Source organism: Alnus glutinosa, chromosome 14 (genome assembly GCF_958979055.1).
Source record: "Alnus glutinosa chromosome 14, dhAlnGlut1.1, whole genome shotgun sequence".
NCBI classification, from domain to species: domain Eukaryota; kingdom Viridiplantae; phylum Streptophyta; class Magnoliopsida; order Fagales; family Betulaceae; genus Alnus; species Alnus glutinosa.
In genome coordinates, this window is record NC_084899.1 from 11258960 (window position 1) to 11276856 (window position 17897).

General features: G+C 36.0%; 1 protein-coding gene across 4 annotated transcripts in view; it reads right to left on the reverse strand.

Annotated features, from left to right (window-relative positions):
• Nucleotides 1-87: 87 nt before the first annotated feature.
• LOC133857956 (ultraviolet-B receptor UVR8) overlaps nucleotides 88-17897 on the reverse strand; it is a 33150-nt gene continuing 15340 nt past the window's right edge. The window contains exons 3-15 of one of the 4 annotated variants that reach the window (XM_062293350.1): nucleotides 15624-15702; nucleotides 13653-13712; nucleotides 13379-13480; nucleotides 10869-10962; nucleotides 8984-9026; nucleotides 8831-8876; nucleotides 8682-8728; nucleotides 8475-8574; nucleotides 7282-7336; nucleotides 7084-7150; nucleotides 6797-6833; nucleotides 965-1044; nucleotides 88-541 (exon numbers count right to left, since the gene is read on the reverse strand). In XM_062293350.1, coding sequence (XP_062149334.1) covers nucleotides 422-541; nucleotides 965-1044; nucleotides 6797-6833; nucleotides 7084-7150; nucleotides 7282-7336; nucleotides 8475-8574; nucleotides 8682-8728; nucleotides 8831-8876; nucleotides 8984-9026; nucleotides 10869-10962; nucleotides 13379-13480; nucleotides 13653-13712; nucleotides 15624-15702 — 930 coding nt within the window. In that variant the 3' untranslated portion in view covers nucleotides 88-421. Of the gene's footprint in view, nucleotides 542-963; nucleotides 1045-6796; nucleotides 6834-7083; nucleotides 7151-7255; nucleotides 7337-8474; nucleotides 8575-8669; nucleotides 8729-8830; nucleotides 8877-8983; nucleotides 9027-10868; nucleotides 10963-13378; nucleotides 13481-13652; nucleotides 13713-15623; nucleotides 15703-17897 lie in introns of those variants that run through there. The other 3 variants (XM_062293349.1, XM_062293351.1, XR_009898402.1) reach the window with 3 other exon arrangements.

Consider the following 17897-nt stretch of genomic DNA (forward strand, 5'->3'; position numbering starts at 1 on the left):
GATGGAGTATTTAAACTCCCCCGGCCGTACCATATTCCCCTCTAATTAGCAAAACGAACCTCAAAACTCAAAAGCATGATATACACATTTTCTCTCCTAAATATTTCTAATCTTTTTTCTATTTTTCATTAACTAAGCATATAAGCTTAAAGACATTTTTCTTTTTCGTATGGTTGGACCTTTTATCGCATGTACTTGTATACATTGGTTTTTTGAAATTGAATTATTCTTGGAATTTGGAAGTTACATAACCCTTGAGCTTAAACTTGCATGGTTGCTAATAGGGTGATGAACGACATAGTGATTATATGATGAATGAAGGCATGAGTGCGATCGGGCAATCGGAAATGTCGGAACCGCTTCTGTGCAATGAATGTGAGGTACATGTCGTGTAGCTGAGATCCAGGTATAAAAAGCTTGATTAGGTGTATTCAAGAATGGCACCTGTGTGATTAAAGCCGCATGATATTTGCAAGGCTCTCACATTCTTTCCGAACGTGACCATTGTAGGTTTTATGTAGTCGACATCACTTCCATGACCCTATACAAAGAAACACAACTTGTAAAAGCTTAACAACATAGTACAAATAAAAGAATAAACCGCATTGGTACGACATCAATCAAAATATTAATGATAACACTTCAAGATCATTGCAACACAAGATATTAAGCACCACAAATGATAGCTGATCATGCTTCAAGATCATTGAACGACTATGATGTTATAAGCACCAAACCTAATCGGGAAATGCATCAAGATAATGCAAAATTTAAATAATAAGTTGCTAAAATGACAATCATTACTGTATACTGGTATATACATTATACATGCACAAACCAAATTGTAATGTGCATGTTAACAGTCTCTCGATAATAATCATGATCAATCGAATTCATATAGCTATGGTTCTTATGTTTGCATGTTAAGGCAGATGAGAGTTATTCAAGAAAGTCGGAAGCAAACCAATTGTCCGCCAGATGAATGTCCATCTTCAGAAAATGTTCCATGAGAACCACCCCAACCCCATGTGAAAATTTTGCCTTCTGGATGAAAATAGTAAATTTAAGTTGTCAGAAGATATACATTCTACATTGATTCAAACGCTAATTTATTACAAAAAGGAAAATTTAGCATGCTTCATGAGATAATGCATTCGAGCACATGGACAAAATGCTAACTACAATACATTACAAAGTTCAATCACATCCTCTAAAAATAAGTAATAACAAAATCCCAGGACCATGACTGTGCCCATCCTTCCCTTCTAAAAGCATGTTCAAAGAGGCCAAGGCAGAGTTTCATATGGGAAAGCTACAAATAGAGAAAGGTCTAGTCATTTATCAAGCGCGTTCCAGGAGCATCCTAAGATTTGCGTGCCAGTGGATAAGATTTTCCTTAAGATGTTCGAAAAAAATATTGAAGCCTTCCATGGTTACCTCTGTTTTTCTTGTGCGCGCATGGGTGATTCTCAGTACAAGGGATAAAAATCCTCCTAAGATGTTTTAGAAGTGTTCTAAAACCTGGACCAGACCACCAGCTGGCTGGACCGGTTGAACTGTCAATCCAGCTAGTTATGGCCTGGCTTGACCCCTTAGACCAGTTTTGGTTAAGAACTGAAGTAGACCAACCAGACTAAGAGTTGAACCATAAAGCACTGGACACAACTGTTTGCTGGTGGTTCAGACCCGACCAATTTTAGAGAAATATCACTTTCCATACCGACAGGCAGTTGAACTGAATACCTAAAGCGTGTAAGCTAATAGTCAACCACTGAGCTGTGCACCCATTGCCAGGAAGTAAGCTTGTTTACCCCAAAAGTAGGGTTGATAACTTGATATGAATAAAAACATCTTCCAACTTTTCTTATGTGTTATATTGCTGTTCTTCTAATGTTCAATATCAACGATGGATTTTTTTTTTTTTTTTTAAGTAATAAACCAGTTTTATTAAAAGCGTAAGGTGTCCCTTAATACACCAGAAATATACAAGACGAAACACCTAACTAGAAAGCGAAAAACAAACAAGAAAATTGCAAAAATTAAGCGACAAAGGAAATACAAAAGCCACCGTCCAAAGATACAAAGTAAGAAAAAACGAAGCTAAAATATTCTCCATGGACCTCTTAATGTGGGCCACTTTTATAAGTTTTTTGTTAGACCCGTTTTATTTAAAAAAAATCATATCTTCTGATTCTGACATTAGATTAAGACAAACTTGGTGGCGTTGAAAAGTTTATTCAGAGAGCTACAATTTTGTATTTCATAAACATTTCGTAATTCCAACGTTTACTAGGCAAAAGTTGTCGTTTTGTATTATTTGTACTGCAAAGTGTTTATATTTCATTTTTTTTTTAATTATTTTTAGGGTTTCAAATTTAGGCTCTATATAAGCCTATTATAATGACTTTACCTCCAATTTATCAGTTTATCAATATGAAACATTCAATGAGTGATTTTCTATTCATCTTGCCTCAATTCCTATATAGAATCTTGTTTTGAGAAGAGTTGTGATTCTACTGTTGTGAACCTACAAAACCACCCTACATCAGTTGGTATCAAAGCCCAGCAACTTTCCTACCATGGCACGAAGAAAACGCGGAGGAAATAGATATGCAAGTTTTGGTGTTGTGCATAAGCGCAAAGAAACAACACATGATGAATGACTGGCGGTTTGTTCGCAGCATGTGGAGGAGCAATTTGTTGCGTGATCTAGGCGACTGATGGAGCAAATCAGAGCCTTATTCGACCAACTTGACGCCATGGATGTTGCTAACGGTCGTCGCCGTCAACAAACTCCACGTTTTGTGGATGAGGATGATGTGGTTACCTATAGTGCAACATGATCTCAATAGAGGAAGGTACGGTTTGACGCGTGGAGTCCACGATGGGCCACCTTGACTGTAATATGCAAGCCTCAAATTCATCTATCAAATCCATCTTATGTGGAGGAGGAAGATGAACTTGTTGATGAAGAGTTCCAAGAAGACGAGTTCGTTGATGAAGAGTTCAAACATGGAGATATTCGTGATGATGTTGAACATGAAGATGTTGAAGATCCTTCACAATGATTTGTGGATTGGGATTCTCCAGCAACCTATGATATCGATATTAATGATGAAGATCTTGTGGGAGGTTCTTTGTTATATGATCAAGAGAAATAATTTGTAGTAGATTAGGTCTCTCCACTAATCTATAACATTTATCCTGAGAAAGAGGAACCGTTGGAAAAGGTAAATCTCTCAGATAATATTAAAAATTTTGTTGATGAGAGTTCTATACATCATATGCTCGATGAAAGCCCTGACAGTGAAGCCTTTGATTTGGATGTTAACGAAGTTGATTTCTTTGGGGTAATGCTTTTTATGCGGAGAAGAATTTTATGTTTAAAAGTGAAGAGATCGTTGATTCCTTTTGGGAGATATTAATGACGCATGAATGGGAGAAGATGTGTGACAATCGTGTGAAGCTAAAGTGTTTTGAATCTAGTGCGAAAAAATTTCAAGTTGATCATCGCAGTCTTGTAGTGATTAGTGAAGAATTATTTCTTGTGGGATGTTACATTGTTTTGCTTTTGAAGAGAAAGGGATGGAATGGATTGATTGGCATCGATCGGGACAAGAATCATCTGAATTCGAGGACGAATTCTCTCAAACCCGGTGAGAATGATGCAGACCAGTTTTATCAGTTTTTTGTTACACCCGTTTTACTTAAAAAATCATATCTTTTGATTTTGACAATGGATTAAGACAAACTTGGTGGCTTTGGAAAGCTTATTCAGAGGGCAACAATTTTGTATTTCATGAACATTTCGTAATTCCAATGTTTACTAGGCAAAAGTTGTCGTTTTGTATTATTTGTACTACAAAGTGTTTATATTTCATTTTTTTTTTTTTTTAAGGGTTTCAAATTTATGCTCTATATAAGCCTATTAAGATGGCTTCAACCTCCAGTTTATGTATTTTTATCAGTTTATCAATATGAAACACTTAATGAGTGATTTTCAATTCCTTTTGCCACGATTCCTTAATAGAATCTTGGTTTAAGAAGAGTTGTGATTCTATTGTTGTTTGCTATTGCGAACCTAATATGCCACCCTCATCACCTCTCTAAGTATTCGAAAGACCTGTTATTTCTTTCCTTCCAAACACACCAAAAAAGGCAGGCCGGCACTACCTTTTAAATCGCAACACTCTTTCAGTCTTCCAAACGTCCACTAACAGGCAAACAAGTTAATGACTCTCCTAAGCATAACCCAAGACATATCAAAGAAAGTATAGAAAGCACTCCACAGAGCGTAAGCCACATCGCACTGAAGAAGGTGATCCACTGATTCCCTATTTCACTTGCACATGTAGCATCTATCCACCAAAATAACATGCATCTTCCTGAGATTATTCAAAGTAAGGATCTTGCCTAGGGTCCCTGACCACACAAAAAAAGCCGCCCTCAAAGGAGCCGAAGTCCACCACATACTCTTCCAAGGAAAGTGACTCCCAACAGAGTAAGCCGGAGAGCTAACGAAGGACCCGACCTTGAACAATCCTTTTTGGAAGAGACCAACCGCAGCCTATCTTCACTACCTCTTCTTACTCTAACAGAGTGCAACACTTGGAAAAAAGAAGTAAAGACATCCACTTCCCAGTCAAGCGCCTCTCTAGAAAAGCTCACACTCCACTTATTGGAACCACGCAAGAGCTCCAAATTATCCGCAACAAAGACATCCTTCGCACGAGTAATACCAAATAAAAGAAGAAAACTTTCCTTAAGAACTGTATCCCCACACCACAAATCATGCCAAAATTTGGTCCTAACCCCATCTGCCACCTCAAATCTAAAAAAGCCTAAGAATGTCTCCCACCCTTTTCTGATGTTCTTCGACAACCCCACCCCAAAGGCACCTACAGGGTGAAAGGAGCACCAACCTCCCCATAAATTGCCGAACTTGGAGTCAACGGCAACTCTCCACCAAGTATCTCTCTCAATCCCATAACACCACAACCACGAAATTCTTACAAACGATTATTTCATATCCATGCATTCATACTCTTGCGCTTATGAATTTTCGAAGTCCTCTTTTACTCTATTCAGTGTCATGGTCATAGGAATATGATAAGCCAACATGAGATAACACAATTGTGGAAAGCTATAAAAGATAATATTTAAACCTTTTTAAATTTCATTCATTTATTTTTTGACACTTTCATTTTCCATAATTAAACAAATATTTTTTATGACATGATCTTACATAACCATCCAACTACGATCAGCCCAACAGTCCCAAGAGTGATGTCTGAGTGGTCAACTTTCTGAATTGAAGAATAATGTGGTTTCTAAAATACTGTTTTAGAGAATATTTCGAGCATCCTTTAATGCCAGATCAGAAGTGTCTGGCATAGTTTGCACTAAGATACAAGTTTAGGAACCCTTTTTCTAATGCATATTATAAATGATTAGAGGGGAACTTGCAAACATTCAACACAACCAGATCCGTAATTAGAAAGCATTCCAGTATCATCAAGAATTTACTGCTGCATCCACTAAGGAGCAACCTAAACCATTGATTAGCATGGATATACAACAAAGATTAGTTGAAGACAAGATAAGCACAAAAGGTGTGAATTTGTGATCTAACAACAAACAAATAAGCAAGTTCAAGCTTTGCACAATTTGGTCAGCAAAAGATTCCAAAAGTAAAATTTCAAGGATGATGCATATAAAATAATTCTATTTCCGTGGAGAAGTATTTGGAAAGTTAAGGTCTATTGGATTAGATAATGTATAAGACTTATCGGCTAGTGATAACACCTAAGTATCAGAGTTAGAGTAGGAGTCTTTCTCTATTTGATAAACTCTAGACTAGTTGAGTTGTGATAAACTAGGCCTCTAGAGTTGTGATAAACAAGTACAGATTTTTGTAAAAATGAACTAAGTGCTCCTTAATCTCCGCAGGATTTCTGGAAATTATACCGTTAATATTCAGAGAATCCACTTGATTGAATTTACGGTGTGAGTTGGCCACCCGTTTTATTAAATAGGTCATGTTAGGATTGAAGAGTTTTACATGATTAATTAAACGCTTGTGTTCATGTCGATACGACCCGAACCTGGTCTATGAACATGAACTGCCACCCTTACCAATTACTTACTATGCCTCCAAAAATTTAACACCATTTCCAATGAGCATTAAAAGAATGTATAGTCAGTGATTTATAATAATCATGCTCCAAAACCAAAATACATTAGTAACCACTTCGTATAACTTAGTAGCCAATCATAGAAGTCACGGGCATGAGATTAATAACAAACTTTGAGTGGACTCAGATCATTTCTAGAGTGAAGAAAACTAGCTAGCTGACCATATTTGCAAGTTTAAGCTTTATACCACTTATATGTATCGCTTTTATTAGCAATTTGCCAAGGATATTTAAGAACATATACTCAGTAAGGATGAAGATATGTGCCTGGATTCGAAATGCCATATATCAACTTTAAAATTTTCAAATGAATGCATAAATTCTCTACCATTTAAGCTATTACGTAGAAAAGGATGGCGCTTAAAATGGAAAAGCATGCCTTTCAGGGAAAAAAAAAAAAAAAATCTTATCAGCTGTTTCTAAAAAAAAAAAGTCACAGGAATATTAAACATTTTTTTAGAACATTTCTATAATTAAATTAAATTTAGAACTTCTTTGCAAATTCAGATTTATAAGAGTGAAATCATTAACATCCATATGTTGAAGCTATATATGAAACTACCAACTCCAATCTGGTTTTAGTTTTGATAAAAGATTCTTACCAGAAATAGCTGCGGTGTGCTTCCAACCACAAGAAACCTGTAAATGCACATTTGTCAAAGATATCAGACATTGATGTGAAGCTGATTAAGAGTTTGAACAACATATTTCCCAATCACTAGTTGGGTTCTTATATTCACTTTGTTGGCATATCAACTAATGAGAAAATTCAGAGAGAGAAGCAGAAAGCATTAGTCAATAAAATATTCCCCTCTAAGTTGTTTCTTACGAAAATATGTAATGTAAACTCATAAGAAGATATATTTTAGGAAAAAAGAGTGCAACAAACCTTGCTAACAGGAGACTTCAAGAAAGGACCTTCAACTCTTTCAGGGAGATGAAATACATCCATAGAACTGATAGGAGGAAAAAAAAAAAAAAAAAAAGTGAGGAAGAAGAGTACCATCAGCATTCTTCAACAAAATTGTGACCATAGAGTAATTAAAAACAAATGTCTGAACCTGCAGGTTCGAAAAGTGGAAAATACCCAATACCAAGACAGCCATTCTCATTTGAGCCCCAAGTGTAGATTTCCCCACTTCCTACGAAAAAAGATAGAAAAAACAGAAAGAAAAAAAAAAGAGTTAATATATTTGACCGGATACTGAAAACAACATGCAATAGAGAATCTAGAACAAACAAGAAGGGTGAGAACAGCAAAATTAAAAAAAGAAAAAGAGGGGAAATAGAGCTGCAGGATCTTTCAAATGAAACACTTACATAATATAATTTTGGCTCTTTGAAACATGGCATTATTGTATATACATGTCTATTTGCGTATACAAAGGAAAGGAGAGGTAAACTGCCTTTCTCAGTGCAATCTTGTTTTGAGCATGTTGAAGATGGAAAATTCTTGCGTGCTATTCTCTATGATTTCATTCTGATTGTAATCTTTATTAATGTCTTTTCATAATAGTTGGTATTTTTCTTATATTTAAACCAATGTAAGCGCATCAAGCTGAGACATGGAATAAAACAGTTTTTTATCCTCTTTCAATTACTTCTCTTCTCTTATCTTCTTCTTTCAACTTGGTATCAGTGTTTTGTTGGAATTTTTTCCTGCATGGCAGCTAATGTCAGCCCTACAACTGTTGACGTCAGCATAGATCTGAGTATCTGGTGAACCAGACTATTTGACTGGCAGCAGTGTGATCTCCGACGGCTGGGTGTGGAGATTGTTATCAGGGTGCAAATCAACAAGTTGTTTTGGGTATAATGGACAAGTCGCTCTGGTTTTGGAGATTTATTTATTTATTTTTACTTATCAAAAAAAAGAAAAACTTAATATATACAAACAATTATGTTTTATTATTTTTTTGTTAATGTCTCATGAATTGATCCACAGATTTGGTGAATTCTCAGTCAAGACCCATCTCCTTTTGGGCTGATACAGCTCCTTGAGGAACATTCACTAAAAGAATTTCCCATAGGCAATTGAATAGGCAATTATGCCAATAAAACCCATCAGGAGAGAGGCAACTTGGCTGAAGAATAGTTGCTAGCTAAAATACTGTTGCTGAGGAATAAATTGTTCATGGTCAGGAGAAAGAAAGGCAAACAACACCATGTTGCTTTAGTTTTCTTTCCTTCATAAAGTCTCTAGCTCTTTATAAGCAAATGATCATGGAAAAATTTAGAGAAAAACTAAAACTACAAAAAATTGAGAAAATAATGAATTACTTGTCAGGACACACGTGTGATAGCCACCACATGCAACTTCTTCTGAATACGGCAGTTTGCTAATCATGGAACATGTTGCATTTTCCACCTCTGCAAATCCCTGAATTAATTTTATTGAGAAATAATAAAATATAATTAAAAACTGACCAAAGAGTTCAAGAAACTATGTGTATAAAGAACAATTTAAACACCAACTCTGTGATTTACCACTTTATCTACTGCTCTTTCACCAAAGATAAACACACAGCCATTTTCTGCAAAATTTGGAAAAACGTAGAAGATATAACAAGATTTTAAATGAGGCAAAAACGTCAGTACAGAAAACAACAGATCAAAATAAAGTTCACACAAAATACCATCAATGCATGCTGAATGCAGCAACCCAGCAGCTACATTTTTAACCTATGTTATGATCAATAAATGAAACTTAACCACCATTAGTAATGAAATAAATGACATATTGATTCAGATATTAGCAATCAGCAATTCAAAATACAAGTAAATAACACCTTAATCCCCTCAAGATTCTTGATAAGCCTTGGTGTGTATTCACTGCACAAAATAGATATGTTAATACATAACAAAAAAAAAAAAAAAAATTATGGCTGGGTAGAATTGACACTTCCTCAAAGGAGCTGTATCCGTGTCAAAGACTAATGTGTTTTTAAGACTGCTGCTAAAGGAGAAAGGCTTTGTGTGCAGGAGGGGTAAAGCTACCAGTTTCCAAGCTTACATCGTTTTGTGTTAGCCAGGTAATTTAAAATCCTCGAAATATGACTAAAAAAAGTGACAAGGAAGTCTTAGAGGATTTAGGGGTGTTCGCAGGGTAGAGTATTTGTTAAGGTTCAGAATAGGTTGTGAAGGGAGCCTAGGCTACATCTCAAGGTGAACATTTAAAACTCAAATTTGAATTGAAGAGCTTATCTTTAAAAAGGAGACCTTTGGAGTCAAATATGGGGTTCGCTTAAGCAAGGGGACAAGAACACGAGCTTCATTCATATGCTTGTGTCTCATAAAAGAGCTAATTTTATGAGGATTTTAGTAGTTGATAGCATTCTTTTCTCCGAGGAGAGGTGAAGGAAGAGATAATCCAGTGAGAAACTACAAAAAATTAAATATTTAAAAATTAAAGTAAATCCGGATTGAGAAACTTCAAAGGGTCTCTTTGTGGGGTGGAGTTGGTGACGAATTGAAGTTCTATGTAGTTAGTTGGTTGAAGATTTGTACTCCGTTGTCTTCCAGAGGTTTGGGAGTCAGATTTCTGGTTCAGTTTAACCGAACTCTTCTGAAGAAATGGTTATGGTGTTATGTTGCAGAGAGGAAGAGTTTGTGGAGGTTGGTGTTAAAAACAAAAAATGATAGGATTATGGGAGATTGGTGCTCTAAGGAGATTAGGTCCTTTTGGAGTGGGAGTGTAGAAGAAATATCTTAGGAGGGGTGGGGAGTTTTTTTCTAGATTTGTTAGATATAAGGTGGTCATTGGATCAAAATTCAAGTTTTGACATGATTTGTGGTATGGAGACCAGCCCTTGAAGGCTACTTTTTCAGAATTATTTAGTGAAAATCTTTAGTGGAATATATCATTTAAATATCTTTTGTTCATCTAGAAAATTGGTTTGGGAGAGATCTTAAAAGTATAAAATCTAATCAAGAAACCGGAAAAATATCATTCTTGGTCTTGTATTTTGAAACTAGTGGTGAGACATGTTATCATCATTCGCTACATTGCACAGTGGCTATAGATCTTCAATCACTAGTGTTTTAAATTTTTGTCGTCCACTAGCTGATGCCTAAAATGGTTGCAGAGCTGCATTCTTACTGGGAAGGAAGCTTTGATTGATATACAAACTTTAAGATTTAGAATGCTGTTCCACTTGTTTTAGGTTGATTGCTTGGAAGGCAGGGAAAAGTTGGAGTTTTCAAGGTGTTAAGCTTAGTCTGAATAAGCTTAAGCTAATGTTTTAAGATCTTGTGTAATTGTTGATTGCTTTAGGCAATATCCCTACATTCTTTTGGATCTTCTTGAGCTTTTAGATTTTTTGAAACTATTAAAAGCACCTTTTGTACACTCCCAATTACCTGAGTTGTTCTCCTTGTTCCTTTATTCTTTTTAAAATAAAATTAATAATTAAAAACAAAAGAGTGAATTTAATAATTTAACTAATATTCTAACAATCTCGCTCGAAGTGTGAAACCATACAATACATGCATTGTTTTAATTGAAATGGAGGAGGATAAACTATGGAGTCAGGTTCGAACTCAAGACTTCAATTTTGATACCATGTTAAATAACCCATTGTCCCAAAAGATTAAACTGATAAAGTCAATTTAATCATTTAATAACTATCACTTATAAACTATTGTTCAAGAAGAAAGTAAGAAAGAAAATACAACCTGGTGTTTTTGAAGAACCCTAACATGCTCGACTCATGGCCATGCCCAAGTCTTCCAGAGTCTCCTAACCCCCAACTTAAAGCCTCACCGCCATCTAGTGGAGAATATAAGCAATGACAAAGATAAAATAAATGCTATTTCGACAGGCATTAGCTATTTGTAAATAGCAACTAAGAAAGAATCACAACTACAAGCTTGTGTTTTTTCAATGCGTATAAGAATGGGGAAATGAGATCTCACTTTCCCACAATGTTTACTCCCACGATGGATATGTGTGAAATCTATTCCTATCCCAATTAACTTAAGCATAAAAAATCTTAAATAAGTTGATTTAATCACAAATACAGAAAACAAAATCTTTCTTTAAACCTATTTATTCACTCAAAATATCAGGAATAAAGGCATCAACAATTGGTATATTGATTCAAAAGAATACCCAAAAGTTGGAAGAACAAGAGAAACCATCTACAGAAATTTTATTCACCAAAACACCAATTTTTGAAACAAAGCCAAAAGTTGCCTTTAAATAGGCATTGTACATATTGATCATTTTGGACTAAAAGAAAATTTTTTGGTGGAATAGTCACATTGTATATAATATCGTCACTCTTAATAGTTACTTACAAGTCTATATAGCATAGAAAAGCAGGATGCCCATGACGTGTGCGTGTGGGATGAACTAAATCCTCATTGAATCTTATTTTTCCATTAGAAGGGGCTCATACATGTTCTGCAGTACCCCCTTGCGAATACTCTGCTGGTATGAAAAGTTTGATTATTAGGAAACCCTAATGGAATTAAATAAGGATTCATAATTATTACAAATAAAATCTCCTAATCCTTGATAGACAAGAATTCCAAATTACTACAAATAAAGACTCCTAATCCCCAATCACTAAGGATTTCTAAAAATATAGACTTCAAAATTCTTAATAACATTTTAGGACAGAAAAAACACGAAATTTTCGTAATGCGTTCTGCATCACAAACCCATGAAAATCAGAAGCTTTAATGGAGAAAATGAGGGAGCAAAGAAAAAATAATATTATTTTTTCACCCTTCTCTCATTCTACTTCCACCCTTTACTGCTAAAATTACTGATTTTCGCCAAAACTATCATTGCCGGACCCATTACTGCCATCTTCTGATTTGCCAAAATTGCCACCAGTATCCACTGCAAAACCCTCTACCGCATGCACCACCACCCCTACCCAACACCATCATCTCCAATTCCAGGTCATGCACCTTGCCATATTCTGGGGCACCAATCTCGGTGTAAATCACAAGCACCACACCTCTTGGCCACCATAGTGCATGGCCAGTCATTTCAGATCCAACCTGTGTATCCTTTTATATTTTCTATTTCCTTTCCAGCAATAAGGGGGGTTAATTTTTGCAGAGCTACAAACACAGATTTTGGCGTTTGCTGGAATCTTGATTCAGATTTTCCAGGAGTTGTTAAAAAAAGCTACAAATACTTTTTTTTAAAAAAAAAAAAAATAAGTAATTTAATCTCATTGAAAAAGCACAAAGGGACGCAACCCTAGACACATGAAGTATATAAGGAAATCCCCTATTCAGTAGAAAAAGAAGAATACAGATTCAAATGTGGAAAAACTAGAAAAAAGAAGCAAACTCTTATGAGCTACTATTCATGTGTAAGGTGAGTTGACTATAACGTTTTACAGCTCCACCACCGAAGTCTCTCCATCTTTCAAAACTCCGTACATCCTACTCTCTCCAAATATACCACATTAAACATAAAGAAGCCAATCTCCAAATTTCTAAAATGTTATGTCGCCCCCCCACCCACCCACCTGATCTCCCCAATTCTCTCACCCTTCTAGGCATAACCCAATCCACACCAGACAAATTAATAACCAAGCTTCATAAGTCTCTAGCTGCTTCACAGTGAAGAAGGTGATCGATAGACCCAAAAAAAAGCTCCAAATACAATCTAAATCTCCTGCAACTTTCTCAAAAACCCATATTGCTATGCAGCAAAAGCAAAATATTGCTTGATGAAATGCTTATTTAAATTTGATCTAATGGAATTGTTTAAATTTTTTTTTAACTCGTAGCAAAGATGTTATGTGAGTAAGTGCGTAGTGCATTCTTGAGGCAGCAGTGGTGATGACAGTAGCGGTGAACTGTTATGAGGGAGTGGGGCAATTCTATTATTTTCAGAAAATAAATATTAAAGACATGAGGCCATGAGGGACAGAGAGATAGAGGATCTCACTCTCCCTTCTATCCCAACATTCTCTTTCTCCTTTTTCCTTCTGAACCTAAACCCAATATCTGTAAACAAAACCCTAGCAATGGTTTCCAACCGTGGTAGTAAAAAGAAAAAAGGGCATGTACTTTCACATTATTTGACCTTGCCATACGAACACATTGTAATAGGAATCAGAATTCTAAAAATAGTGATCTAATCCAAGTTTTCAGTCCTGACAGCGAAACAGGTCTTAAAAGATCCAAACTTTCTACTAGTCTTTACAGTTTCCTACCAGTAACAGCCACTGAATGCTCTGAACCCAGAGCAGCCATCTTAATGGTAACTCCATTCAAGCATTCTACTTTAGTTGGCAGAGGAACTACTTTGGCTGCCCCTGCATAACAATGCAACATATGCATTAATTCAAACAAGTACCAATTGTTTACTAAGTACCTAAACAACTACTGCAGCAAAGAATATATGCGCTTAATAATGAAATATAAGATGGCAAGTTCAGCAACTAAATTATATCACCTATACCAGAAAAGTAGAGGTTTAGATGTTACTTTTTCCAAGGCCAAGTTGCCCATTGGAGTTTTTCCCCCAGATATATAGTTCTCCATCCACTACAAGAAATGGAAAAGAAGAATGCACTCACTTACAAGGGATAGTAATAAAAGAAAAACGAACCCAAGAAAAATATGATTGACTCCATATTTTGACTAATCCAGATACATTCATGGTCATTAAATGCAAAATCCTTGATAAAAGATTGCTGAAGTAGGGTAACTTTTGAGTCTACCAAAATGTTCAACGCTTTCAGATATGCAGGACAAAGTAAAGAATGATTTGCACCTTGAGCTTACGTGAGATCGATTAACAGTTAACCAGAATATATATATATATATATCAAAGTTTTAAATATAGAATTTCCTAGATCAATATTTAGCTGCAAAATGCAAAGTCATATACGAAGTCTCTTTACATGCAAAAGGGGATGCAGTAGAAATGAAAACAAACTCAAATTTTTTATACATTACAAACATAAGGCTATAAGCTATTAAATGCATCTTGAATAAAAACCACTCTCTTGCAACCTGCTCTGAAACTGAACTGATAAAAGGGCTTTAATAGAAATAATTTTTCACTGAACCATCATACAATATGAGGCAGAGGCAACAAATTTCTCAACCCTGGCTAAACCTTAAGGAGAATCAAGAAGCAAGAATAGTTACTGATTCTAAGAGAAGAAAACATGTGACCACTTAGAAATTCATCAACAATAAAAAGGATCTTCAATTAAACAGATTATATAACCAAAGTTCCTTCTACGAAACTGATGATAATGATAAGCAGCTTAGAATCCTTGCTGGGAAAAGGTGAACAGCTCAATTGCTGATGCTCTGAAGATAGGTGAACATCTCAACTGTTATTGTTCTAAAGAAGAAACGAATGCATCCAAGATGGCTTCAAGCATCTGTCGTAACGAAGTGCCTAAATCATTTATTCCTTACTAGAGCTTCAAACCATCAATGTTTCTCTCATAAAAATGGCCATAGGCACTCTATTATCTAACATTATGTTGCAGCTTCATTCATTAAGTATTTAGGAAAATCACGACTTCACAAGCATATGTTAGAAAAGATTCCTTTATATCAGATAAATTCTCTAAAAGGTCTTATATCTAGAATACCAATCTGCCAACCTTTATGCGTCAATGATGCCCACAATTTAGTCATAATGCATTGTCATGTAAGTCATTCATATTGCAATTACATAATTAGGTCAAATACATTACTAATTCAGCTAAAACGATTCAAAATTCATTGCATTACAGCTGTTGATGGGTTATATTGTTATTTATATTTTAGTCTTATTCTTTATTATGTTGGAGGGTACTATGTACTTGTATATTCCGTAAACTAGTATAAATAATATGTTAGTGGAGTGGGGACCTTAATTTTGGGTCTCCTCTTTCTGATCGCCACTCTTTGTATTCGTTCATCATCTTCTTCTCCTCTCTCTCTCTCTCTCTACTTTGTATTAAAGTGGGCCATATCCTATTAAAACCAGATAACGCACTCAAAAGTTTCTTTGTACGGCCACTGACATTAGCTGTACAAATGCTGATATCAACTTGACGAACAAAGTCAAAGGTTTCTTTTCTTTTCTTTTCTTTTTTTAAATGGGGTTTTTGGTTATTTTTGGCCGAAAACACAAAGTAGACGAAATTTTTAGAAGGGTTCTCGTTTTTTTTTATTATTATTATTAGTAGTATGGGTTCTTGTTTTATGATAATTGGAGAATATTGCTTTTAGTTGCCTCTATTATTGAGGCAACTATAAATTTGCACTTATGCTTTATTTTCATCTGTAAAATATGACAGCTTTGGTGGTTACTTGTCTACTGTCAAATATATGATATATTGTGGGAGCAAGAAAAATATTTCAGAAATAAAAGTTTTTCTTTCAATGCATCATTTACTAGCAAATGAACATTCAACAAGTTCCACGAGGATTACATTCCTTACCGCATACCTGTAATAGCACAAGAGTGATGATAACCAGTAGAAATTTGCACAATTTTTTTCTGAAGCCCAGAAACTTCAATTGGCTCCTGCAACAAGAAAGGCAGGTAAATAACCAACTACAAGAGACTCTATAGGCCGTGTAGCAATAAACTATGCACCCAATAACAGAAGACCCTAAAAAATTTATTTTTTTAACAAGAAGAGAGCACAATTACCAATTAAAGACATGCTCGTAAAAATTCAAATAGACAGAGAAGATGCACAGTTGGGTGAGGAAGAGATAGATTTTCTACTTGAGCTAAATCCAAAATAAGATTTTAAACTAGTTTCCAAGCGCAATAAGCAACTTTTGAGCATATTAGGGTGTGGCAATAATAACCAGTCATCCATACTGTAAAACTAAGCTACCTAGATTGCAGATTGTAATGGTAGACAAAAAGAGGATGTGAGATTGGTTTTACATGGAACATAGTAAAATAGTGATAGGCTCATTTGCAACTTATATTAGTAGCTAAATTAGTAGATAGGATGCTCTAAGGTAGTCTATAGTTAGACTTACAATAATTCTAACCTCTTTCGCTGAAGAACTTCATTATCCATAATGATTTCATGTTACTTCTCTATGTCATGCGTTTTAAACTGGGAGAAAAAAGGATCAAAAGAAAATGTTGGAATCACTAGGATTAAAGTTTTGAAACTGTAAGGGTTCCACATTTCAGATCCAAGATCTAAATTTATTAGGACAGCAACCAAATTATGCTAATTGTGTCCAAGTTACTCATTGGTGCTGAAAATTTGACCATTTGATTTGAGATCTTCTTAACATTCTCCAACCATGCGTCACTTTAATTAAGAATTTAAAATATACTTGCCTGGGAAAAAAAGAAGGGGGGGGGGGGGGGGGGGGGGGGGGTTACCAAGCAGTTCCACCTAACTAGAAAGAGCAAAACAAGCAAGAAAGTCACTAAAACTAATCGATAGAGGGGACACAAACGCTACTGTCCAAAGATACAAAGTTTCAAAGAACAAAGAAATAATTTCCCCTATAGTCTTCTCCCAGTCCTCAAAGTTTCTATCATTCCTTTCTCTCCATAAACACCAAAAGAGGCACGAAGGCACCATTTTTTCCAACCAAAACCCTCCTTGGCCTGCCACAGGACCACCAACAGTCATATAGATCAATAACACGTCTAGGCATAACCCAGAACATCTCAAAAAGAGTGGAAAAAAACACACTAAATAGTGGAAGCCACATCGCAATAAAAAAGTTGGTCCACAGACTCCTCATTCCTCTTGCACATGCAACATCTGTCCATCACGACGACGTGCTGCCTCCTAAGATTATCCAAGGTCTTGCCTAAAGCCGCCAACCACGCAAAAAGGGCTGCGCTCGAAGAAGCCTGAATCCGCCAAACACTCTTCCAAGGGAAGCAACTAGCTTCAAAAGAAGCCAGAGAGCAATAGAAGGATTTGACCTTAAACAATCCACTTTTGGAAGGATTTCACTACAGCTGATCTACACATCCTCTTCTCAATCTAATTGAATGCAACACCTACAAAAAAGAGGCAAAGACATCTACTTCCCAATTATGTGCCGCTTTAGTGAAGCTCACATTCCACTAATTAGAGCCACCCAAAAACTCCAAATTAACCACCATAGAGGCGTCCTTTACACAAGCAAGACCACATAAAACCGGGATAGCAACCTTCAAAGCTACTTCCCCACACCCTTGGTCATGCCAAAAGCTTATCTTGGAATCACCCCCCACCTCAAATTTGGTAAAGCTAGAAAGTTTTTCCCACCCTTTCCTAATATTCTTACACAATCCTACCCCAAAGGCTCCAGCATGATCAAGAGAGCACCACCCTCCCCATAAACTACCAAATTTAGAGTCGACCGCTACTCTCTACCAAGCCTTTCCCTTAAGCCCATAGTGTCACAACCATTTACCTAAGAGAGCACAATTAAACACCATCAAATTCCTAATACCCAACCCTCCCTCACCTAAGGGCAATGAATTCAAGATGAATGGTTTGGCACAATCTCAGAAGTGGTCATTAGGTTTTGATCCGTCTGGGGAGGTAGTTGTGTGGGAGCAGGGTGATGAGATTTGGGATGGAAAGGCTGAAGATTCCCCTTACCCTTTGGGTGTTCTTCCTCGAAGCATGGCATTGGATTGGGAGGTGGATAGTGTTGAGGATGAGGATCCGTCCTTGGCGATTCTGGATGCCTTTGAAGAGGACTTTCTACGAGAAGTTAAGGTTGAGCGCCCAAAGTCCA